Raw genomic sequence first — 25,488 nt, forward strand, 5'->3', positions numbered from 1 at the left:
CAATTTTTCTGTAAACCTAAAACTACTGTAAGAAATGAAGTCTATTAATTTGACAACAAAATGCCACGGTTGTCTTAATCCTCTTTCGGCATTTCTTTGTGCAACATACCGGGAGCCCCACAGAGCGGAAGGGGCTGCATCTCCACCAGGCACGGCCCTTCCTGTCTGCAGAGCCTGGAGCACGCACTCCAGGAAGCCAGACTGGAGCAGCCCTGCTGGGACCTAGCCTTTTGAGGCCCCACCTTCCACTTCCTCTATCACTACCCCTCCGCGAACTTTCGTTTCACATTGCGGTTAGCCTTTCTGGTAACTTAATGAGATACTTTTAGCCTATTAAAACAATATGTAGGGCTTCCCTGGTGGCGCAGTGGTTGAGAATCCGCCTGCCAATGCAGGGGACACAGGTTTGAGCCCTGGTCCGGGAAGATCCCACACGCCACGGAGCAACTAAGCCCGTGTGCCACAACTACTGAGCGTGCGCTCTAGAGCCCGTGAGCCACAACTACTGAGCCTGTGGTCTAGAGCCCGCAAGCCACAAGTACTGAGCACACGTGCCACAACTACTGACCCTGCGAGCCTAGAGCCTGTGCTCCACAAGAGAAGCCACCGCAATGAGAAGCCCGCGCACCGCAATGAAGAGTAGCCCCTGCTCGCCGCAACTAGAGAAAGCCCGCGCACAGCAACGAAGACCCGATGCAGCCAGAAAAATAAAAATAAATAAATTTATAAAAAAAAAAACCTTAAAAACAGATAAATAAAAAACAACACGTAGTCTAAAATATGGAAACCTTAGCACTCAACAACAAAAAGAGAAAGCATCCGATTCAAAAACGGGCAAAGGACATGAATGGATATTCCCCAAAAATGACCTAGAAATTGCTGACAGACACATGGAGAGATACTTGAGGTCACTAGCCGTCGGGGGCGCGCACACCAAAACCACAGCCTCTCACACCCACCCAGAGGCGGAGCGGGGGGCCCTCCTGCGCCGTGGGTGGGGACGGAAGTGACGCGGCTGCTGTCAAGGTCTGGCACCCGGTGAACCCCTGGAGGACTGAGCTCCCAGCCTTGCCCCGAACCTGACCTCCAAACTCCAGCTGCTGCTGCAGGACATGGGGGGGCGGGGCGTGTAGTCCGAGAAAGGAGGTGACGGGAGAAGGGTAGGCTGTGACAAACCATCAGTAACAGCAGCCCAACAACTCCAGAGGTTTATTTCCTTAAATTGATGTTACACAACTTAACGCAAGGGGTGGGGGTGGGGGTGGGGGCGGGTGACACAAACGTCTTGTAAGGTAGACCAAGGGTGGAGAGCTGTGCTGTGGAGGACAGGCTGGGTGGGCGGCGCTCACCCCACAGCCCGGAGGTCACCCGCGGACAGAGCCCAAGGGGCCCCTCCCACAGCGCCGCCCCCCAGAGGCCCCGGTTCCAGCCAACCGTAAAGCAATAAATACGGACATTTTCTGCGCAGGAGGAGAAGCTCAAGCCACCGGTGAGGAGACAGAAACGAGTCCCAGGGCTGCTCTTCTTCTGGGTCCAAGCACAGAGGCAAGATTTCAAGTATCGCAAGAGAGAAACGCATGGGGTCCTTGCCTGGGCCTGTGGTGAAACCTCGGCACCGGGGGTGCTGGGCTGGGGCGGCTCCCTCTGCATCCTTGAGGACACGTTCGAGAGGAGCTAGGCAGAGCCGGGCAGACCAGAAAAGGGACCCCCCCGAGCCTGGAAGGTGGCCTCCTCGCTGACCCCCCACGGCAGCCAGGACCTGGTGAGGGGACAGAGGGCTTGACATCAAAACCTCCTGTGAGAGCTGGACAGGTAGGTTTACGCACAAAAGGAGTCCTCAGCTGTCCGCGGTCTTCAGGCAGGGAGCAAGGGCAGGGGTAGGGCCGCCCTACAGGCGGGAGGGCGGACGGCCATGCGCAGACCACACGCGCCCAGCGCCACCGGCCCCCGGGGTCTCAGCATCGCTGCCGAGGCTGCCCCGATCCTGCCCCCGTCCTTTAGGAACAAAACGTCAACTCATACGAGTTTTCTTCTTTTAAAAACAAAGAAAAATGAAAAAGAGCTGCAGAAGATAAGACACATCTTAGGAGTTAAGTGTGAAAGACGGCAACAGCGTCTGTGCTGGGTTTTGGAAGCTCGGTGCTTCGTACTGTCCGTCCCTAAAAGAACATTTAAATAAGACGGCGGCTTCGCCTCGAGAGCAACCCGGGCGCAGGCACAGCACACGCGCTCGTGGAGCTGTCTGCACACGGACGCGTGATTACGGGTGTGCACACGTGCCTGGTGGTGCAACAGCCGGGTCCAGTCCGCCTGCATAAAGTGCTGGGTGATCACAAAGCTGGGTGGTGGTCTCGGGGGAGGGAGGGGTGGGAGCCAGGAGGACACACCTTTTGCTGGGTGGATCCGCTGGGCAGGCCTGGCGGCTTTGGCTTGAGTGGGCATCACGGTCTCAGGGCCTCTGCTTGTCCTCAGCGAGACAGCCCTGGGGTCTGGGCGGGGCGGGGGCTGCCCACGCATCCCCACCTGCCATCGAGGCAGCCGGGAGAGCAGTTCAGATCGCCGGCTGGGCGGGGAGTTCTGCCCGTCAGCCAGGCCAGGGGACTGGCCTACGTCGAGGTTCTGTGCGGGGCCTCCAGCGCCCTGAAGTCCACGGCCGCGGAGCCCAGGAGACAGAGACGCAGCCTGAGGCCTGGCTCCGGACGCTGGGTGGGGAGCCACGGTCCTTTCCCCAGCACCAGCGAGTGGTGTCACGGCCGTGGGCTTGTCCCTTCGAGTCCGGCCAGCTGCTCCCCACCCCATGGATCGGCAGTAAAGGTCCAGGCCCCTTGGGCACCGTGGGCCGGGCCTCCAGGAGGTCAGGCACAGATGCCGGTCAGCAGGGCCGAGAGTCTCCGCTCGATGCACAGCTTGCCTGGAGCGAGGGAGGGAGGGGGGGCGGGCACCACGGTGAGCGGGCAGCGGCTGCCCCCTCCCGCCCCCGCTCCCAGGGGCCCAGCGGACACTGACACTTGGCGATGTTCTCCACGTCTGCCTGGTCCGAGAGGATGTGCTGCAGTCCCTCCATGAGCAGCAGGGCCTTGTGGTAGCGCTGGACACAGTCCTCCCGGCGGTGGAACATCTCGTCCAGGGCGGCCGACTGCACCTGCCGGGTGAGGGCGGAGGCTGGGCCCAGCTGCCTTCCACAGAGACGGGGGACCCAGGGCTGACGGCCGCACGAGCCACGGGGCAGCACGCTGTGGGCGCCGCCGGGTCACGCGCAGGCAGCCGGGGTTACAGGGCAGGCGACCGGCCACCCGCACCGGGCAGAGCACTCCCTCGGTCCCGGTCATGTCAGTGATGGTCACCCCTGGGGGAGGGGAGCTCGGGGACGAGGAGGCCGACTGTTCCCGAACGTCTCTTCGGGCTGTGTTTTTACTGCACGAGTGAATTTTCTCGAAAACAGGCACTGCCTCAGAAGCAGCGCTTTTTGGGCACAAGGACCCCAAAGCGACAGACGCAGAGCACTGGGCAGGGCCCCTCCCAGCCCCTCCTGCCTTCACGCCACAGCTCCCAGCTGGGCTGCCTGCGTTGGTTCCCTCTAGAGAAGAAGGAACCAACTCACCTGCTAAGAGCCTTGAAAACCAGGTTCCCCATTTTCCAGGTAAGGAACGTGAGTTTCAGGGAGGGACACGTCTGGGCCGTGGAGCCTCACAGCGAGGCGGAAGCCCAGGTGAGCTCCCGGCTCCCCACCAGGGCTGGAGGGGCCCGGGTGACATTTGCTGGCTGAGGGGACAGCGTAGTGGAACTTCCCACCCCGGGAGTGATGCCCCTGAAATCCGGCGGAGCTGTGGCCGTCAACCCGCCCCTGCCGGCCCCTCAGCCCGCTCTCCCCGCCCGGCCCCACGTGGCCCCGCCCGGCGTACCGTCTGCACCGCGTGGCTAAAGATGAGCTTCTCGGCGGCGACGCTCTGGATGCGGTCTAGGAGCCGCTGCTTGTCTAGGAAGAAGCGCTGCAGCCGCAGGCTCAGGCCTTGGCAGGACACCACACTCGTTTTGTACAGCTCGTTCAGCTTCCGCACCACTGTGGGAGGCGCCCCGGCAGCTCAGGCCGGCCCCCAGCAAGGGAACCCACGCGACCAGCGGGCAAAAGCCCCTCACTCCGTCCCCGGGGCGCTGTCCGACCCCACCTCCTAGGTGCTCTGCTCAGCAACTCACGCTGCGCCTTCCCGCCCCAGGCCCATGGGGGCCCTGCCGCAGGGCCTTTGCACCTGCCCCCCACCCCCACTATCCCTCCCCGGGCTGGGCCTGCACCAGGGAACCTCCTCAGGAAGGCCTCCCTCGTCACCTCTTCCTCGCTGACCTTCTCCCAGAGATGGCTATCCCTCCCTCCCCGACTCCCTCAGGGTCTCATGCCCCGAACGCTGCTGCTGCTGCCGCTGCCGCCGCCGCCACCGGCCAAGGCTGCCCTCACCCTGCTTCACGGTGGACGACAGGCAGAGCTTGCCGGCCCGGATCTGGTCGATGGCGGTCTGCAGGCCCGAGGAGAGGAGCTCGGCCGCCTTCAGGTAGAGCACCAGCTGCTCCGCGAAGCTGGAGGGCGGCAAGGACGCGTCAGGGGCGGAGGCCGCACCCCCGCTGCCTCCCCGCGGGGCCCCGCTGGGCACACGCACCTCCACTCGCGGCTCAGCAGGCTGATCTGGTCAGCCACCACGCTCTCCTGCAGCTGGTACTCGGGCCCCCCGGCCGCCTCGCTGGCACTGCCCTTCAGGGCCGCGATCTCCAGGACGTGCTGGACAAAGTCGAGCGTGAAGCGCAGGCTGTGCAGGATCTCCGTGTGCTCTTGCTGGGGAGACGGGGCCACTGAGGGACGCTCCTCGGCACCGCCACCAGCCCTGCCCGGACGCCACGCTGGGCCAGGCGCCTGCCCCCGCCCGGCCCTCACCTCCATGAGGGTCTCCTCGGGCAGGTCGGGGGCCTCGAAGGTCACAGCCCCCTCCAGGTTGGCGGCAACGGGGTCGGCAAAGCTGCGGCAGTGGCCGGGGGCGGGTACCTCGAGGGGGGCCTCGCCGTAGGCCCCGGGCGCCAGGTGACGGGCGGAGGAGGAGCCTGCCGAGCCGAGGGGGCTGGAGGGGCCCCCTGTGGGGAGAGGGCCGGCCGCCCTCCCCATCAGGCCTCCGCCACTCTGACACAGAGCCGGTCCCCACCCGCTCCACTCCTGCCCCTCTGCGAGCAGGCGCCCCAGCGGAGGCCTCACCCCTCCCGGGCCCCCGCCCACTGCAGGGGCACCCCGGAGTCCAGGGCCGGGGCTTCAGGGGCCTGGCTGTGGGAGCCGTGCCCCCGAGCCTCCAAGGAGGACCCTCCCAGGGCCTCGCGTGAGAGTAGCGCCTGGCTCAGCTCCTGACTCTACAGCGAGGGCCCCTCCCGCTTCCCGACGGACGGTGTGGGCCGCTGATCCGCCGCAGCCGCGAGGCCAGCAATGGTCCTCACCTGAGAACACGGTGGCACGGGGGCCCTGGGGCGGCGTGGTCCCGCCGGGGGGCGAGCCCACCGTGAACACCACGGGGGAAGGGCTGCCGGCGCCCCCCGCACGGGCTCCCGGGTGCAGGTTCCCTCCGAAGCCAGCAGACGGCCCTGAGAGGGCAAGAGGAGGGGCTCAGGGTCTTCCCGCCGCGGGCGCCCCCACTCCCCAGAATGCTCTCTGGCGGACCCCACGCACCGGTCTCCATGGGCTTTTCCTGCAGGCTGTCCACGCTGCCTGAGTCAGGGGCCTGCGTCCCAAAGGCAGCCTTAAGGAGCAGATCCGTGAGGCGGCCGGCGCTGAGGGACCTGCAGGGTGAAGGGTGGTGAACACGGGCCCTGCGCCACCCAGGGGATCCAGAGACCCAGGCACCAGGCCACCCGCTGCCCAGGGCCGGCCCCCCGAGGCAGGGTCTGGGGGCCCCGCAGCCTGGTCAGCATGCCCAGCCCGTCCCGACTGTGCTGGCCACCCGGTCCTCCCACCCACCCCGGGCAGTTACTGCCACCCATTGAACAGACGCACAAACTGAGGCTCAGAAGGGGTTGAAGAGGGAGTGAGGTGCCCGCAGACAGCAGGCAGGGCTGGGCCTCTCCTCCCGCAGGCCACGTCGGGGGAGTCCCCACCCACTCACCTGCCAAAGGAGCCCTTGGCGTCCTCGGTGGGCCGCAGGCCGGGGCCCAGCTGCTGCCCCTGGAAGGGCCCCGCCTCGGAGAGGTCGGGCAGCGTCCGGTTCCGAGGCGGCGTCATCACCACGCCCTGCCGGGCCAGGAGAGTCAGCAAGTTCTGGGAGCTGGGGGTCTTGGTGAAGTCGAACGCGGGCACGGCCTAGGAGGGGCAGGTTAAGTGCTGAGAACGACCCGCCACGGTGACATTAACATCTCAACGGGGTCAGCAGCGCTGGTCTGAGCCTGCAGGGCCCCATGCCGCAAAACCCCAAACTTCCACGACCCAGGTCTTCACAGGAAAGGTGTGAAGGCTGACTCCACCCTGTGCTGGAGGACAGTGACACACGCAGACGCACGCGTCCAACACAGGCCATGCACGTGTGCACCTATGCCCACACAGAGACACCACGAGGTAGCTGCAGGTTCTGGCCCCGTTTCACAGACAGGAAGACTGAGGCAAGCGATGAGCTAAGTAGTGTGCCCGCGGTGGCAGCCTGGGTTCTCCGGGGCTCTGGATGCTGGGCCAGGGTCGGGGCGCTGCCGGTCAAGGGCCAGAGCGCAGGTGTTTTGGCTTTGGGAGCCAGTCTTCGTCACGGGGACGTGGCCACCCCACACGTGAACGGGGAGACACGGATCCAGCCACCAGCCAGTGCAAGAGGTCTCAGCACAGAGGGCAGGCGCTGCTATGCTGGAGCACACCAGCCCTGCCTCTGGCTTCCGGGGCCCCTCAGGTCCTGTGGGAATCCCGCCAGACACAAAGCCCGGCGGCCTGAGCACATACAGAGCCACTCCCACCCACCCCCCTGGAGGCCCGCGGCCCTGTTACCTTGGTCGGGGAGCCCAGAATAGGGGGCAGGGGGTTCCGCTGCAGGAAGTCGGGCAGCTTGGGCGAGCCGCGCAGGGGCCGGCAGGACTGCAGCCCATGGGAGGGCTGCGGGGGGCTGGCTTGCGGGTGGCCGAACGCCACGCCCAGCGGGTCCGTGGGGGGCTTGGGCAGCTTGGGACGCACCACACGCAGGTCGGACAGGTTCGGGGCACTGTGCAGGCGGCAGCCCAGCCCGGCGCTGTGGGGAGAGTGCTCAGGTGCGGAGGAGCCTAGGGCGGGACAGGACGGGCCCAATCACAGCTGTCCCGAGGACTGCCTGGACCTGCCCACACGACCAACCAGGACAGTGTACAGAGACCCCCACGCCTGCTCAGGATTCCCTACACTCCACTGCGCACCTGAGGAAACAGGCACAGAGGAGCTGAGACACCTGCGTGAGGTCACACAGCATGGCAGGGTCGGGGTGGGATCTGAGCCCCACAGTGGGCCTCCATAAGCTGAAGGCTTAAGCTTGTTTAAATAGTCTCACAGAGTTTCCTGCCTTCTTTTAACGCGTAAGAAATGACGGTTGTGAACCAGGAAAACGGCCACTATCCCAAGGAGCGACAGACCAGCCCAGGGAGGTCAGCCCAGCTCCTCCGCCCCTCCCCAGCTCCACCTGCACACCCACTGGGCCGGAGCTGCACCTACCTGGACGAGGGGACCTGCCACCCCGCATCTCGGCTGCTTGGGGGGAGGGCACCCCGCTCCAGCCTGGCCGCTCGGGGATGGTTCCGACTTGGGGGCAAGAGGGGTTGCCAAGGTCAATGTGGGACAGAGAGTGAGTCCCTCCCCCGCCCCCCGCGTGGAGACTCCCAGTCCCAGCTCCGAGGCTGGGTCCACCAGTGGCGTGCAGGCTTACCCTGGGGAGACGGCGTGTAGGGCCGGCCCCCACCCAGGGAGAACTTCCTGGACAGGGCAGCTCCGTGCTCGGCGTGAGACGGGGGTGACAGGCTGGCCCGTGGAAAGCCCAGCGGGCTGGTGCTGCCTGACCTGCGGATGGCAGAGGACCTGCGGACGCAAGCAGGCACAGGGTGTGAGGGCCCCAGCCACGCCCGGCCAGGGCCACCAGCATGCCACGTGTCTGTCCCCCTCCGTTCAAGTAACGGGCCTCACCAGCAGCCCCAACCCGGTGGGAGCCGCCAGTCCCTGCCAGGGCAGCCCCCAACCCACAGGGGTTTCTGTGAATTACAAAAAAAGGTGCCCTCTCCTCTTCCGAAACTTACAAAAATCGAAGTCAGTTTTGTGGACACAAGACACTTCACTGACATCTACCGGAAAGCCGTCACGGTACAGCTTGAGTGCCAGTGTGCCCACAGGGCGGTGGCGCTGACGGTCGCGCAGTGTGCAGCCTGCACAGCCGTGCGCGTGAGACGGCCCCGCACCATGCAAGTGGGCTGCGTGGGGCCCCCACTACAGTCCTCTAGGATGTGCCTGGCCATGGGGGGCCCGTGCACTCACCGCGCCGCCTGGTACTGGGTGGGCGACTGAAGGCTCTGCTCAATGCGCTGGTAGTTATGCACCTGAGTGGGGACTGGGATGGGGGCCGAGGCCCCGCACCTGCTGCTGGAGGATGCCCCGGCCCGGCTGTGTGGGGAGAGAGGTTGGGGTCACCGCGGCTGGGGCGCTGGGCTGAACCCCAGGCCCTAACATCCCGGGGCAGAGGCCACTCCGGGCCACCTGCTTCCTTGTTTCTGCACACGGCCAGCACTGCTTCCCTGGTACCCCATGCCCCCCACTCTCTGCACCAGGTGGCTTCTGGCTGGGACCAGCCAGTAGCGAGGTTGGGCCAGCTCCTGCTGGCACTGGGAGCCACTGCCCGCTTCGCCCCACAAGCTCGGGAGGGGCGGAGGGAGCGACGACACTGGTCTCTGATGGTTCCGGTAACCACCCCTGGGCCCCAAGCCCACCCTGCATCCCTTCCACCACAATCCCTTCCTTCTGCCGGACCACCCAAGGGGCCCTGGCACCCTGCCGGGGCTGAATGAAGGCAGGGCCTCTGGACACAACCGCTTCCTGCAGGATACGACTGGGGCTGGGGCGCTGTGATGCTGCCTGTGCCCCGGGCCCCGCTTACCCTGAGGGGCTGAGGGAGCTGCTGCAGGGCGGGGAAGGAGACGGGGTCCGGCCGCGGCTCTCCAGGCCAGCAGAGGCCGCCAGCGAGCTCCTGGCGGGGACAGGGCGGACGGCAGGGCCTCACATTCAGGCCAAACCAGCGCAGACCCTGGCCCCTCCTTGGGACTCCGTCCTGCACTGGGCACAGCAGACTCGGCACTTCCCAAACTGTCTGGCCCAGGCAGGTCAGGGGACAGCCTGAGAGCAGGCGTCGCCCTCCCCGCAGAGCCGGCGGGTCTCGGGCTGGGGGCTTACCCGCTGCACATCAGGCTGTCCGGTGGCGGCTTGGCACCGACCGCCTCGGCCACCAGGTCACCTGTGGATGGGACACGGGTGAGGCTGGCCCAGGCACCTCTTCCTGGGCGGGCCCAGGCCACGGCGAGCCCAGCACTCTCCCGTCCCCGCTCCTGTCGCTCGCGCTGACACCCCCCTTTGCCTGTCTGGACCTCACGGCACTCGGAGACGCTGGTACCCTCCCCACACGCCAGCCTTCAGCGAACCCCAGGCTGGGTGTCCACACCTCCCAATCTGGGCCTCACTCCTCCTCCAGGACCGCTGGGTCCCCACCTTCCCGCTGCCCTCCTTGAGCTGCCGGTGGCTGGGTACAGGGCCTCTCCTCCCCTGCGAAGCCAAGCCGACAGGCTCAGGGTGGCCCGTCGGACACCTGGGCCCGCTCCCACGCGGCCCCGGCCCGGGAGTCTCAGGGCGGCCAAGGCCGTGAGGGAAGTACCAGCAGCCGGGGTCGCGAGGGGAACTGAGGGCCCGAGAACAGGGCTCTGCGGGGTGGGCGGGGGCAGCAGCTCCTCACTCGGAGCAGGCGCCCCGGACGCTCCGCGGCAGGCAGGACTCAGCTCTGACTCTCTGGCCAGGCTGATCTGGGGTAGAAACTTCCAGAAGCCCCTTCTTAGGGGTTCCGTCTGGCATGTCTGCAGCGATCTCCCTGCCCACCCCTGCCTGGTGGCCCCCTGACCTGGAAACTGGGCCGGGACCATGACGAAGTCATCAGTGTCACAGGACGAGTCCTTGCTGCTGCCGCCCGAGTCCCGGGAGCCCTGCAGGAAGCCGGCGGCCTCGGCCGGGGAGGTCAGGGTCTTCTGGAGCTGCTGCTGCATCTCCCCCAGGGACTGGGGGTCAGAGGGGAGGCCGCTGAGACCCGGCCCCAGGGCCTGGGTGAAGGGGACCATGGGGACGAGGCAGAGGCTCTGCACGTTCTCCTCCCCCAGGCCGCTGCTTCTCCGGTGACCTCCCCACAGGAGCGGTCACCTCACGGAGCCCCCTGCTGCCCAGCACGAGGAACCGCTTGGCCCCCAAAGGCTCCAGAGGCCCTATGTCAAGCGACTCCCCCCCTGCCCCCCGTGGCCCTGCACAGCGCTCGGGAGGTGGGGCGTCTGGAAGGTCCACCTTCGGGCGTGAGCGAGCCTGGCCCTGGCCCCCGCCTGGCAAGACGGACGGACAGACAGACGGCCCAAGGGAGGTTCAAGCCCCAGTGCCCCCGCCCCCGAGCACAACCTCGGCAGACCTCACCCCAGCCCTGTGCTGGGGACGTGGGCTGCGGGGCGGGTGGGCTCCCAGGACACGGGGCCCCCACCCGTGGCCACCCGCGCGCCCGTGCACATGCAGGCGCGGAGCTGACACGGTGCTGAAGAGACCGACGGGACACAGGGACCCTGAAACAGGCCTCCACCCGCTTCTAACTCCGCCACATTCACAAGCAGAACGTTTCTGAGTCTGGTGTGATGAGACCAGACGACACAGCAGAAGGCGCGAGCTGGGGCGGGGCGGGAGCCCGACGAGGTTCCTGCGGACGCCCGCACGCCCCGAAGCCGAGGCGACAGGAGCCCGCCGCCCGCCGCCCTGCGCGTGACTCACCGGTGGGGAGGCCAGGTGTGAGGTGGAGCTGCTGCTGGAGCTGCTGCCGGACCCCGAGCTTGGGTACGAGGGCACGGGCACGGGCGGGGCTGGCAGAGGGCGCGGATCAGCACCCGTCAGCATGGGATGCTCCGCTCCCACCCTGCCCATGTCAACCCCACGCCGAGCACAGCTGCCGGCTCGGGACCCGCCCCGCCCCAGAGGAACCCAGGGACCAGGAGGGGACCTGTGCGAGGGCCTGCCCTCACCTCTCCAATCCCACTGCACCAAGTCAGCTGAGCTCGAGCCCACCCCCTGGCCTCTGGGGCCCCTGGGGACCACAGGCTGGAGGAGGGCTGAGGAGCTGGTAGCCCCCAACCTCCCGGGGTGGGGCTGGCAGCCCACAGGGAGAAGGGGGGGGCACGGGAGTGCCGAGACCCTCAGGGGACTCACACTTCTTCACAGCGGCACTGGAGTCAAGGAAGGGGTGATGGAAAAACTCATCTGCAGGAGAGCGATGGGCCCGGGCTCAGGAGGGGTGAGGCCAGGCCCCACCGTCCCCGGGGCCCTGTCCCCGCTGCCGCACTCCAGCAACGGAGGGAGGCAGAGTCCCAGCTGGTGCCCCCAGCGCGGCCCAGGCCCGGATCCAGCCACCCTGCCCATGGTTTTCCCAGCAGTGCTGCCCATTGCAAAACCGGGGATTTATCTCCGCTGCTGGGAAAGGAGCTGCGGGCCCCGGGAAAAGCCACTCACTGCCGCCACAGGGCCCCTGGGAGTGGGGTGTGCAGGACGTGGGGGGCAGGGGCGCAAGCCCGAGGGCCCTGACCCCCCAGGCCTGTCGGGCGAGGTGGCGGGCCACCAGGGGGTGCTCACCGAAGTCCATGCGGTCTCTGTGGTTGCGCTGAAGCAGAGACAGGAGCAGCTGTCTCAGCGGGGCCGAGGTCTCCCGGGGGATGCTGGGGGCACAGGGCACGACGTTGACAGGGCAGCCTGCCCGGGGGCGGGGGGGGCAGGGTGTCTGTGTCTGGCGGGAGGGGCACTCACGGGGGGACCAGCGTCTTGTTCTTCTCATAGAAGAGGCGGAGGTCCTGGGGGCTGCTGGCCTGGAAGTGAGGGCCAGGGGGCCAGGCGTGAGTATCCCTGCTGCTCTCAGCCACCAGCCGCTCAGAGCCTCTGTCTCCCGAGAGGCCCCTGGTCCAGCACGGCCAGCCTGTCTGTCCAAACACTGAGCGCCCTCGCATGCTTCCAAGGAAGGGGGCCCCCTCCCCCCCCGCCAGGCTGTGGAACCACGGGGACCACACAGGGGGGCCAGGGGGGCCCAGAGCAAGGATGCTGGCTGGGCCCCCTTCCCACCTGGTGCGGGTGCATCCTGGGTATCTGGTGTGACCGGTCATGTGCTTCTTAAAATTAAAATGTGGTCCGTGCACCCCACCCCAGCAAAGGGCCCCAGAACAAGCTCGCCCCCCAAGTGGGCCCCGCCCACACGCCTGTTCACGTGTCACGCGCTCAGCACTGCTGTGTGCCAGGCACTGTTCAAGGCTCGGGGGGTGCAGCCGAGAGCAAGACAGCCCCTGCCTTCCCAAGGCCAGCATGCCAGCGGGGGACGGCCCTCCGCTAGTCGCTTGCTCACGTGCAGGAAACGGCAGGCAGGGAGGTACGGGGAGCGGGGATGGGGGCAGCCTAGGTCACCGGGCAGGCAGAGGGCGCTTTGGGGCAAGCTGGCGACAGCGGAGAGCTGCCGGGTCAGCCCACGAGGCCAGCACGGGACGCAAGGGCCTGCGACACGGGCTCGGGGCCCTGGACCCTTTGGGGTCCAGCACACGGCAGGCCACTGCCTTCCAAATGCAGGGTGTACCCCAGAGCTTGGGGTCCTCGTACCAATCTGGTGGGTCACGCCAGCCCTGGAATGGGCAGGAGGGAGGCCACGAAACTTGGTTCAGACACACATGTGGACACGCACAGGTACGCCCCAGAGCCAGTGGAGGCTCCGGCCTCGGCCCTGAAGTGACTGCACAGGGGGGAGCTGGGCGGCCACGGCATGCCGGCAAGGGGAGGCTGCAGGGCTGAGCGTGCCACACCCCCTGCCGGGGCCTCACCTGGAAGGGCGCCTTCCCTGTCAGGCACTGGTACACGATGGTGCCGATGCTCCACAGGTCCGCCTTCCCGTCGTAGTGCTGGGACATGATGACCTCGGGGGCCTGCGGGGTACAGTGCGTCGGCGCGACGGCAAGGATGGACGCTGAGCGCGCGCTGCGCAAAGTCTGGCTCCAGCCAGGTGCCAGCCAATCATATCACACGCCAGCCGAACGCCACAGATGTGGCGGGAAATGGCACAGCCACGACGGCTGCCACCCGAAGTGAGGCCACAGGATGGACACGGGAGGGAACCCCACCGCGGACCCCCCTTCCAACAGGCCACCTACCATGTACATGGGGGAGCCGCAGAGCGTGGCCGCCATCATGTTGCTCTGCAGGTACCGGGCAAAGCCGAAGTCGGCTGCAGGCAAGGAGAGGCGTGAGAGGGGTGGCCGCGGCCCCCGGGGGCCGCCGGTCTCCCCGGGCCCCGGCCGCCACCTCACCGATCTTGACCCGGATGTTGCTGGGGGTGGCACGGCGCCCACCAGGGTTGGACAGCAGGAGGTTCTGGGGCTTCAGGTCCCGGTGGATGATGCCCTTGCTGTGCAGTAGCCGCACGGCACCGGCGATCTGCTGCAGGAAGAGCCGGATGGTGTCCTCGCTCAGCGTCCGCATGGCTGAGGGGAGACGGGCTCCGTGGGGCGCAGCTCGCCCGGGCGCCCCGGGCCAGCGGCCTCCCGCCCCGCATGGCTCCCGCGCCCCTCCCTGCGGCCTCCAGGCCCGTCGGCCACGCCGTCTGACCCTGAGCTGCCCCGTGTCCGCTCCCAGCCTGCGAGCCCCGCGGTGCTGCCCAGCACACCCCGCCCCTTCTCAGCTGAGGGCCGCTTCTCAGCAGCTCCCTCTACCCGCTGCCCAGGGCATGCACCACGGCCAGCGGCTGTGCGATGAGCCCTAGGCCCGGCCTCAACGGTGGTCCCCCACCCGCGCCAGGACCCTGCGAAGGCCCGCCCCCTGAGGAGAGCCGGACCCCACTGGGGCCCAGGACAGGTCTGGCCCCCGCAGAGCAGCCGACCGGCGACTGGGACCCTGCCGGGCACCACATCCACAGCGGGCCGCACGGGGCCCCGCTCAAGAGTGACCTTGCAGACCACGTCTGCCCTGAGAAGCCATCCCTCGTGGCTCTGACACAGCACGTGTCCCCAGCGGGGCTCCGCTCCCCCTTGCATCTTTCCCAGCAGGCGCCAGGGGGATGGGAGCCTCCGCCATCACCATCAGGCCCAGGAGAGCTCGTTCAGGCCAGGCCCCCTCTCAGAACGGGTCAGGTGAGCCTCGCGGGCAGCCCGTCCCGCCGCAGGTGTCCACTCACTGTGCAGGTAATCGGCCAGATCGCCGCCATTACAGTACTGCAAGAGACCGCCACACGCCTCGGTCAGCGGCCAGGGCACCCCGCCCGCTGGGCCCGGGTCTCCCACCACCCCACCCCTGGGCGCTGCTCCCTGGGCACTCGGTGCCGTCTCCAGCCTGGGCAGGCGTCCCCCGCAATCCATGCTTGAGGAGGTCAATGGGGGTGCTCGCCGGTGAGGCGGCCCGAAGCCCACGGACATGAAAACAACTTCTCACCGCAAGGTGACAAGGGGCCTGAGAGCCGAGAGGGCCCAGCCTCCCCGTCCTCACAGCTGGCCTCCAGGACTCACCTCCATGACCAGGTAGACGGAATTGGCCATTTCCTGCAGGACACAGAAGAGGCAGTGAGAGGTGGGCAGCGGCACGCCCTGCCCCCCAGTCTGGCAGCTGTCTGGGAAGACTGGCTTGGCCCCAGCGTGACCCAGGCACCCGGCACCTGCAGCTGCCCGCGACACACTGCCTGGGCTCAGGCAGGAGAGGCCACTGAGCGTGGACACTGGCTGGCCGGGCAGCCCTGGGGCCTGTCATGCCAGGGCTTAGCCAGTTCGTTAGTGGCCAGGAGATGAGGAGGTCTGAGAGCCAAGTGGGCTTGAGTGACCAGAGAAGCAGCCAATCAGATCACTCCATCTGTCAAGTCTGGGGAAGGGGCTGAGGACCCAGGAGAGGTGTCAGGGGTGGAGCAAGGACCCCGCCTCCCGGGGGCAGCCCTCAGCAGCCCAGGTCTCCATCAGGGTCAGGGTCAGCCCTGGCCCGGAGGTTCTGACAGGGCTCCGCTTGCTCTTCTATGAGTGCTGAGTCCTGGCCACGTAGAAGCACTTAGTGGGGGACTCAGGCCCCCAAGAAGGGACACAGCGAGGGTGTGAGGGCCTGACTCTCAGGCCGCGGAAACTGCTCCTGGCTCTGGAACCAAAGATGCCGGCAGCATTATAGGTTGGCGCCGCCAGCCCACTGCCGGCCAGCTTCCGGCTCAGCCCTTGGCCACCCATGGCCTCGGGCTGCCACCAGCATCCACAGCTCGGTCCACGACAGCAAGACTGCGGAGCCCGTTGCTCAGGCCAGCGCACAGACGCCTTCCCGCACTCACGGCCCTGGCGTCCGTCTAGGAGGGGCCCCTGAGATCCCCAGGTCACAGATGAGGAAACTGAGCCCAGCGAAGCCAAGTCAGCCAGGCAGGCGGGGTCCTGACCGCTCTGCTCTCCTGCACAGTCCCCTCCCCTCCTTCCCAGGCGGGGTCTTCCCTAACGGAGGGGCCCTGCCAGCCAGGAGCAAGTCCCCAAGCCCCTTCAGCACCAGTACACTGCTGGGCCCTGCGGACCGGGAACAGCCCCTCCCCGCCGCCCAGAACGCACCGAGTCCCCATTCCCCACCCGCTGCTCACGGGCAGCTCCAGCTTCTAACCCCCAGGGGCAAGGGGGCAAGTGCGTGCGCTGGCCCCGGAGCTCTCAAGGCATGCGGGGAGCCCCGAGGGAAGCCTGGGTGGAGGAGGGAGGTGGCTGCAGGAGGGTCATTTCTCAGCGGCCTTTGGGGGAGGGCACCCGAGGCCCAGACAGACTTGATCCCCAGCAACGGGCCACCACCCCGACCTGGCAGGACAGAGGACCCCTGATCAGTCACCCTACCCCCAGGAGGTTGGGCCTGGGCTCAGACCCACACCAGTAGAACACAAAGCCACTGGGTGACACCCCAGGTGTAAATATCAGCCCCCTGAAACAAGAGAAGACCCCTACGGGACTGCCCTGGTGGCGCAGTGGTTGAGAATCCACCTGCCAATGCAGGGGACACGGGTTCAAGCCCTGGTCCGGGAAGATCCCACATGCCACAGAGCAACTGAGCCCGTGAGCCACAACGGCTGAGCCCACGCGCCACAGCTACCTCCGAAGCCTGCACGCCTAGAGCCCGTGCTCCGCAACAAGAGAAGCCACCACAGTGAGAAGCCCGCGTGCGGCAGTGAAGACCCAACACAGCCAAAAAAGGTAAATAAAAAAGATACATTTATATCCAAAACAAAAGAGAAGCCCCCATGCCTCCAGAGCTCCCCCAACAGAGGGGCTGTGCGTCCGGGACAGGGACGCCCCGGGGAGCAGGGCTGAGAGGTGGACACTGACAGCTCCGGGGGCTGGCTGGGCCGCGTGCCCCACCCTGCTTCCCCAGGCCCTCACTCAGCGGCGTGTCCGCAGGGATGCAGAAGCCTTCCCAAGTGCCCAGCCGGGCTCCTCTGGGAGGGGGCGGGCTCCGCCCACCAAAGCAGGCCCTCCCTCCCACCCCCGCCCCCCCCCACCCAGGAGAGAGGTGGGAGCTGCCTCAGCCCAGCACGCAGGCCCCGCCCTCCCAGGCCAGCTGTGGGGAGAGATAATGCAGGGAGAAAGTCCCCGGTCACGCCGCACCCACGACTGCGACCAACCCCAGCGGGGTTGGCAATGGGGACAGAGGGGTACCAGGAGGAGGGAGATCCCAACAGAGGGAGGCTCTGAGAGCCGGGTGCAGAGCCGGAGGCTCCCGGGCCGAGGGGCCAGAGATGAGGACCCAGAACTAACCCAGGAGATGGAACAGCCACTCCCCGTGACACCCAGGCCACCTGTTCCCTCACCTGCCGTCACCCTGACCACGGCCACCTCTGGGGACATGCTTAACAGGCTCCCGAATTCACCCGCCAGGGAGCAGCCTTGTCTTGAGTGGCCCAGAGGTGCCACACCGCTAGAGGGGCAGCGCAGGGCGGGGCCCAGGCACCCCCAGCTCTCGGCTGTCCTCCCGACAGGACCCCTGCTCCCCAGGAAAGCCTCCGATGACCGACCGAGCCAGGACGGGCAGGGCCGGATGACAAGGACAGGAGACAGGTGCAGCCTCCACGCCCCCGAGGGTCCCCGGCAGCCACCCAGGGCTGGCAGAACCGTGGCTGGGTGGGACAAGGGGCCTGCCAGCTGGGAGGTGAGTCCTGCGCAGCCTGGACCCCACGACCTCCTGCCCCAGAAAGGAGGTGCCTGTGCATCAGCGACAGCACACTGCCCTTTGTGCCCAGGAACCCACGGGACCCCCGCACAGGACCCCGAAACCCGCTCCAGCCGGGGGCGCTTCCAAACACCAGGCCAGACGCCCTCCTTCCCGCGGGGCCACCCCACGGGGCCCGCCGCCCACTGGCTCGGGGCTCCTAGCCCTCCCCGCTGCCTGACACCCTGGACCCCTGAGACCTCCCTGAAGCCTTCCTGGTGCCCTCGGCGAGCTCTCAGTGAGCAAAGACCAGGGGCTCTGGGGCCCCTCTTCTCCCCCGATCTCTGTCCCTTCACCCCGTGGGTCACCCAGCAGAGACCGAGCGTGTTGCCCGCAGGCCCTACTGTGCACAGAGCCCAGAGGTTCAGGGCCTGAGGGGGAGAGCACAGCAGGGCTAGGCCGGGGAAGTCGTGCCCACCTCCCCTCACCACGTGGGATTCGGGGTCCCCCACTGCCCTGGCTTCGGAAGGCCCCTTCCCCGCCCGCAGCATCAGCTTGTGAGGCGCCAACCCCATGGGCCGGCACGAGCCTCGGCCACGCCTGCAGCGCCCCCAGTGTGGCGGTCTCCGGGACGGCTGCGTGCCTGGGCCCCCCTGAGGAAGCCGGCTCTCCAGGCTCCCCGGGGGGGCCGTCAGCACGGCCTCGGTGGCACTGCTGGGCTGCCCCTGGCAGCCTGCTGCCCACCCGAGACCTGGAGAGGTCACGCCTCGGCCCTCCTCCGCCTGAGCTAAATTTGGTCTCCACGAGCTCCCCCAGGCTGGGGGACCAAGCGGACTGCAGACAGCAGGCCGCCTCCTTTGGGGTCGGTCCAGACTCGGCCTGGACACTCGAAAGGACCAGGACTGCTTCCTGGGGCTGTGGCGGCCGCCGTGCCAGAGGGCTCCCCTCCTGGGGGAGGCGGATGAGGGAGCTTCTGGCCGCGCTCTTGGCCCCAGGAGTCCATCATGTTCTTAATGCAAAACCACCAACATGGCCGAGGCGCCGGCCCACCGGGCCTCCAGCCTGCAGGGAGCACAGCGGGGCCACCCCCATCCCACCAGTCCCCCCGGCGCAACCTGAGGAGCGGGCAGGTCCCATCGACGTCCCAGCCGACTTAAGGGGAGGAAACGGGCACAGACAGGCCCTGTGATTCTGCCTGGCTTCCGGGCACCAGAGTCCTGGCCGCTCCACCGTGCGTGCGGCCCCCAAGGACGGGGGCCGTGAACGCTGACCTGCACACCTCGAGAGGACAGGCGAGGCCCTGAAGGCGGGATGAAGCGGCACCCTCTCCGTCTCTCAGTGGCGCGCCCACAGGCCCTGGGGACCGGGCCGGCCCGGGTGTCGGGGCCAGGTGTTCCAAGCAGCCTGGCACGGGCGCCCGGGCACGCAGGAGGCCGCCCTGCCTCCACAGGGTGCTAAGGTGCTTTGCTTAAGAGGATCCCAGCTCCCGGGCTGGCCGAGCCTGCTCTGTCTGGTGATCCTGGGCTGGGCCTGGTGGGCTGGTGGGCAGGTGGGCGGGCGGGCACTGGCCTAGTTAACCCCTTGGAGTGGGCCGTCCTGGCTCCAGAAGGAGGCAAAAGCCACAGCCAGGGCCGGAGCACAGCCACCCGCCCATGGGAGCCGCGGCACTCCCCGCCCCCAGGCTGGGCTCTCCTGGACAGCGCCCAGACGGGAAGGGATGCCCAGCCCCACCCTGAGGAGGAAGCCCACCCTTCCTCAGGGAGCCTCCTTCAGCTTCCATTGTGTGCCTGTGGCTCCTGGGGGCCGGGGAGCCGGGGGGAGGCCAGCTGCCCTCCCCAGCCCCCTTTTTCCCACACTCCGGGCCTGCCCCTGACTCGGGAGAAGCAGGGGACACTTCCAGAATGGAAAACACAGAATCGACGTGTCCCTGCCCGGACCCACCAAGCCCGCCTGGGTCACGAAAAAGCAAGGCCAAAGGGTGGCACTGTCCTGAATGACCCCACAGCAAGGCAGACCTCTCCCCTTGACTGAGGTGTCCACCCACCCAAAGTCACTAAGGGTGGCTCTGTCAGCCAGGCCGGGAAGTGAGTCACCCAGCTGTGGGAACCAGCTGGACGGCGTGCTGCTCTCAGGAAGGCCCCCGTCCCAGGGCGCACGCTGGGCAGGGATGTCCCCTGACCCCTGTGATGGCCACTCTCCCCAGAAAGAGCACACCCAACCACCGCCCAGCAGGCGAGGGCAAGACCCAGAGCCAGCCGTCTGCCCCTCAAGGAAAGGAAAGGCCAGGGGCTCCCGCTGCCTGCCCACATGTCTGTGGGCCACAGAGCAGAGCACCACCCCAGAGGCCTCCCCCACGCATGCACAGCAGCCTGACAACGGTCACTGTTCCGTATGGCCACAAAACAAAACCACCTCAACAGACAAGAAGCAACCTGAGGAGGAATATTTGCAACCTATCATGGAAGGGCTTTCCTTAATATATAAAGAGTTCCCACCAACCAATATTTATATAGCACTTACTAACAAGTACAGATCTAAACACTTAACATACATAGACTCAAGCTGTCATCACAACCACCGTACGACATAGATGTACTGTTATCATCTCCCATTTTCTGGGTAACACTGAGGCACCAGGAGGCTGAGTAACCTGCCCAAGGTCACACAGGTAAGTAAATGGGTGAGTTGGGCTCAGAAAGGCAGGAGGGCGCAGGGCCCATGCTGTTAACCACAGTGCCGTCCAACCTCGGTAATCACAAGACCCACAGGAGCACATCCCTGGGTAGGAGGCATTCCTGGTGTTCACGTGCACACAGAGCGATGCTGAGCCTCCCCCCAAAGTGAACAACAGAACCATAAGAGATGTCATTTTCCACCTCTCAGGCAGGCCAAGATGGAAGTCTGATAACCGACCTCCTGGCAAGGATGTGGGGAGACAGGCGCTCCTGCCAGCAGCACTGCTGTGCGCACGGTCCATCCTCTATGGACCACGATCTGGCAACTGTTCCAAACTAAAATACACATCCTCTTATTTCTAGGAATCCACCCTGTGGACACACAGTCATGGCAAAGGTGAACCCAGGAGAGTCGCCGCCACACTGCTGACATGTCAGAATCCCAGAATAACCCCATGTCCCACCAGTGGGGGACAGGTGAGGTCAACTGTGGAATATAGGGCCACGGAACGCCACACAGCTGCAAGTAACACCACAGTCACAGTCGTAGCGACGCCAGCACACACAGTGCTTACTAGGACCAGTTTCAACCAAACAACTCCAGACTCTGTTTTACAGAGAAAGACATGGACGCACAGACGGATTAAGACACTTGTTCCAGGACACACAGCTCGTTTAAGTGGCAGAGCCAGGACTGGAACTAGGTCACCTCGCTTCAGAGTCTGGACTCTGAACCCTGCAGAAAGAATGGGGGATAACTTTCTTGGGAGGAGAGGGGTGTCACTTCTCACATATGGACTGAGTTAATGTGGAGTGACACAGACCTTCTCAAAGACACACACTTAAGTGAAAAATGCCACAGTAGAACTGTAGATGGTGTGGCAGCAAAGAGGTACGTGAGGATGTGTCACTGTCCCCAGAGAGACCTTCTGGGGGAGATGGGGCTCATTGGGCCAGGGATGGTAGGGTCACCTTTTTCCACGTCCCTTTTGTACTGTTTCTTCATTTTTTTTTTTTAAGCCAAATCATTAACTGTTTTTAAAAGCCATGATTTCCTGGGTCCCATGTGTGTCTCAGACAAGTGTGTAAGGACTTGGGGAGCCACCCCACACCCCAAAGGCTGAGAGCACAGGGCCCCCGCGGGGGGGGCCTGCAAGGGAGAGGCTGGCTGGCCTTAAGCACTTCCTCTGCACAAGGGAAGCCACAGCACTGCAAGCCCTGGAGGAAGTGGCACTGCCCACAACCAGGTGTGTGGCCCAGCCAGGATGGGAAGGAGGGCGCGCAGAGGCGGGGGCAGGGGACAGGGAAGGGTGGGAGAGGAGGAGGGGGAAGGGGGCCGCCCTCTTGGCCCCAGAACACAGCTTCCAGGCACTTCCTGTCGCTGTCACATTGGACCTGGGTCCTCCCCAAGTCACCTCATGTCATGCCACAGCCCCCAAGGCCGCAGCCCCGCTCTGAAGCGGGAGGGAGAGGACAGGGAAGGAGGGAGGAGGCCACCAAAACACAGACAGCCAGGCTGGGAACTTCCCCTCAGCCAGGGGCTGGTCCCGTGGCCTCAGTAAACAGGTTTCAAAACCATTAGTCAGCACTTTGGCCCTCAGATCTGCTGCCTCAGGTTCCTGGTCCCCAAACTGGGTCTCCAGGGTCCCAGACCTGGGCCGAGGCCGGGCCCCCCCCACCGCCAGGCCTGGGGGCCCGGGGTCACTGGGGGAAACAGGCCGCGGTCTTCTGGGCCAGCTAGGCCTGAGATGGCCTCATCAGCCGGGCACCCGCCTCCCTCCTGCCCGGGTGGCTGGCCCCAGCTGCCGGCAAGAAGGAATCTCCCTTAGCCCCGCCCCTCCCCCAGTCTGACACAGGGAGACAGTGGCCAATGCCAGGCCGCTGGGGTAATGTCAACAAACAATCCGCTGGCCCAGACAGGTGGTCCAGGCCGGCAGGGCTGCCCTGAGCCTGCGCTGGGGACAGGACTCACCGTCGCGGCCGCTGGGCCAGACACCCCCGAGGGCCACGCTGTAGCCAGACCTCCCTCGGTGGAGCTGCGCTGGCGCCCCTGGCACTCAGGTGGCGGGGGAAGGTGGGAGCTCTCCCAACACGCCCAGAAGAAACCCAGGCCCAAGAACTGGGCTGAGGGTGGGGTCTCCAAGGTCCCAGCAGGCCTCTGACGCCCATCCACACATGGGGGTGCCCAGCTCCTTCCCCCAGTACGAGACGCTAGCCTGGAAGAGTCCACTCCTGGCCAGGGTCTCCAGCACTTGGCTGGACTGGGACTTAAGTCAGCGGGGCCTGAGGCTGTACTGGGGCCGGTGGGGGCGGGGGCGGAGGGGAGCACAGCCCGTCCCCACCAAGACGGCGCCGGCAGCCTTACCTGGAAGTCATACAACGCCACGATGTTTTCATGTTTCAATTCCTAGGACAGAAAGCCAGGTTTCCTGTGAGCGGAGCGCCCTCGCCCATCACCCGCTCCCCCTGCTGCTGAGGCCAGCTCACCTTGAGGATCTTGATCTCCTTCCCCAGGAGAGTCTGCGACTTGGCCAGGTTCTTCTTGTTAATGCACTTGACAGCGACCTCCAGGTCGTGTTTCTGAAAACCAAGCGCGGGTGTCCCTCAGGGGCGGGGAACCCGGGAACGCCTTGAAGGCCTTGCCCAGGCCAAGCGCCCAGCAGGTCCCTGGAGATGAGGGGGTCAGGAGTGCATGTGAGGGGGACGTGGGGTCCCGGGGCTGTGGGGTGAGACGAGGGGCGCCCGGCTGTGTTCATGTGGGGTTCCCGGCAGGATGAGGGGGCCTCTGGGGTGTGGAGGTGGGGATGGGGGTGCCCGGCGGTGGGGATGACGGGGGGGGGGGTCCCTGGAGCGGGGGATGGGGAGAGGGACCCCGGGGCGGGGGGGCCGCCCTCGCCGGCGCTCTGTCCGGGCCGGCCGGCCCCTCACCTCGCGGTGGCGCCCCTTGAAGACCACGGCGAAGGCGCCATGCCCAATCAGGTCCTTGCGCGAGAACTCGAACTTGCCCACGGTCTCCAGGCCGCCGCGGCCGGACTCCATGGCGCGGGCCGGGCCAGGCAGGCCGGGGCTCAGGCGACGGCACGGGCCGGGGGCGGTGGGCAGGGGGCGCGCCCCATCGGGTAGCCCGGGCTGCGGACGCGATCCGACTCCAACCCACTCTTGACCTGGGCTCCGACCCTAGCTCAGGATCCAGCTCGGGCTCCGGCCCGGAGACAAAAGAGCCGCGGCCGCCGGGCCCGGGAGCCTGAGACGCCGGCGCAAGCGCACAGAGTGCCGGGCGGGGCGGAGCCTGGGGGCCAGCCTGGCTGGGGGGGGGCGGGGCCTGCCGGGCGGCCGCGCTCAGTGGGTGGTGGCGCTGGCGGTGGGGCGGGGCCTGTTGGGGCGGGACCAGATGGTTGGGGCGGGGTCAGTAGCAGGCCCGCCTCCTTGGGAATGACAGGGGAGCTGCAAGCCTGGGCATGAGCCAACGGTCGCCCTCCAACCAGTTCTGCTGCAGCCTTACACTACATCCCTTGTCTGCGCATCTGGGGGGCGCACATGTGCCATAGCCGCCATTAATACCTGGGACGTGGCCTGTGTACCCCAGGGCTGGAGATTGGATAGAATAAATTCCTAGAAAGGGAACGACTGCGTTGCAGGTTATGCATTTAAAATTGCGCTCGATAGTTACAAACTGTCCCCCAAACTGCACCAAACCTAAGAAATAGCCCACAGGTCCTAAGGTTAGGTAAATCCTGGTGCATCCTTTCTATGGAATAATACACAGCAGATTCTTAGAGGCAGAGATGCTCAGATAAAAAGTGCTCCAAGGGACTTCCCTGGTGGTGCAGTGGTTGAGAATCCGCCTGCCAATGCAGGGAACACGGATTCAAACCCTGGTCCCGGAAGATCCCATATGCGTCAGAGCAACTAAGCCCATGCACCACAAGTACTGAGCCTGCACTCTAGAGCCCACGAGCCACAACTACTGAAGCCCACGCGCCTAGAGCCCATACTCCGCAACAAGAGAAGCCACCACAATGAGAAACCTGCGCACTGCAACGAAGAGTAGCCCCCACTCGCCGCAACTAGAGAAAGGCCGCGCACAGCAACGAAGATCCAGTGCAGCCAAAAATAAATAAATTAATTAAAAAATAAAGAAAGTCACTGGAGAGAGATGTGTGTATACCATACCTACATGTGTATATAGTTTTATGTATGTATATACAGATATAGGGTCCCTAATACTATACTATGTATGCATATATAGTACATTGGGTAACTATAACAGCTAACCCATTGCTTACCATGTACCAGGCAGTAGTCTTTCCATATATTAATTTATTCCTCACAATGATCCCATGAAGTACTTGCTATTATATCCCTATTTTACAGATGAGAAAATTGAGGCCCAGAGAAGTTAGGTAAAAAAGTCACACAGCCAGGGCTTCCCTGGTGGCGCAGTGGTTGAGAGTCTGCCTGCCGATGCAGGGGACATGGGTTTGTGCCCCGGTCCGGGAAGATCCCACGTGCCGCGGAGTGGCTGGGCCCGTGAGCCATGGCCGCTGGGCCTGCGCGTCCAAAAAGTCACACAGCCAGCAAGAGAAAGAGCCCGGATTCTCTCACAGGAGAAACTGTTAACAGTGGTTGCTTTGGGAAGAGCCGGTCCTTTTCACTTCACACCTTGAGTGTGAATTGCTCCCATAACCTCCCATTATTGCTTTTGCAAATGCAGAATTCTAAACAACCCTCCCTGCCACTCCCAGTCTTCAGTAATAGCCCTGGAAGGTTGCACCAGCCTGTGGGAACACACTTCTGAGGGACAGGCTCCCAGGCACTCCACAGCCCGGACTGGGGCCAGAGACCATCAAAGCTGGAAGGGACAATGGGTCTCCTGGGCCACACCTTTGTTTTCCAAAGACAAGGTCTTGCAGTGCCATGTGGTCAGTCGTAGCCTGCCCTCAGGTCCTCATCCATCCCCTCACTTCATCCAATGACTGTTTTCTCAACACCCAGAGTTGCCACAGAAGAAAAACACAGAATCCCCTCCTTCAAGACCTTCCTGTCTAGTGGTTGGGGTCGGGGGACAAGACGGGCAATGATTGCACAGACAGTTGTAAATTTTCAACCCAGGAAAGTGCAGAGAACGGGCAGGGCAGACAGTGGGATCCCCCGGAGACATGCCTCCAGGATCCCAGCACACCCTGGGAAGGAGATATTCGCCCTAAACTTGGGAAGTGACAGGGCAGAAGTTAGGAAGGGGGCAGATGAGACGGGATGTGCGTTTGGAAAAGGTTTCTGGGCCCTCGACAGTGGAAGGGAAGGGAGGCGAGGTATGCTCGATTCCCCTGGCCTTGGGCCCAGCTCAGTTGCTCAGGCTGCCACCCTCCTCTGTGTGACACGCCCACCATGGTCTGTGCCAACTCCATCCTTGTGACT

At 65.3% G+C, this 25,488-nt stretch overlaps 1 protein-coding gene across 1 annotated transcript; it reads right to left on the reverse strand.

The window, feature by feature from the left end:
• Positions 1-1,191: 1,191 nt before the first annotated feature.
• On the reverse strand, positions 1,192-23,318 carry ULK1 (unc-51 like autophagy activating kinase 1). The gene is made up of 28 exons (XM_060027847.1): positions 22,999-23,318; positions 22,558-22,650; positions 22,436-22,477; positions 14,761-14,793; positions 14,433-14,469; positions 13,570-13,743; positions 13,414-13,487; positions 13,087-13,188; positions 12,035-12,093; positions 11,864-11,946; positions 11,444-11,494; positions 11,012-11,100; positions 10,113-10,266; positions 9,398-9,458; positions 9,105-9,194; positions 8,489-8,614; positions 7,890-8,038; positions 7,679-7,765; positions 6,989-7,257; positions 6,129-6,322; positions 5,696-5,805; positions 5,467-5,610; positions 4,922-5,115; positions 4,650-4,822; positions 4,451-4,569; positions 3,903-4,060; positions 3,007-3,142; positions 1,192-2,911 (listed from the first exon to the last, which is right to left on the reverse strand). The coding sequence occupies exons 1-28, from the start codon at positions 23,107-23,109 to the stop codon at positions 2,856-2,858; spliced, it is 3,168 nt and encodes a 1,055-aa protein (XP_059883830.1). The 5' UTR covers positions 23,110-23,318; the 3' UTR covers positions 1,192-2,855.
• Positions 23,319-25,488: the final 2,170 nt, after the last annotated feature.

Source organism: Delphinus delphis, chromosome 13 (genome assembly GCF_949987515.2).
Source record: "Delphinus delphis chromosome 13, mDelDel1.2, whole genome shotgun sequence".
Taxonomy (NCBI): Eukaryota; Metazoa; Chordata; class Mammalia; order Artiodactyla; family Delphinidae; genus Delphinus; species Delphinus delphis.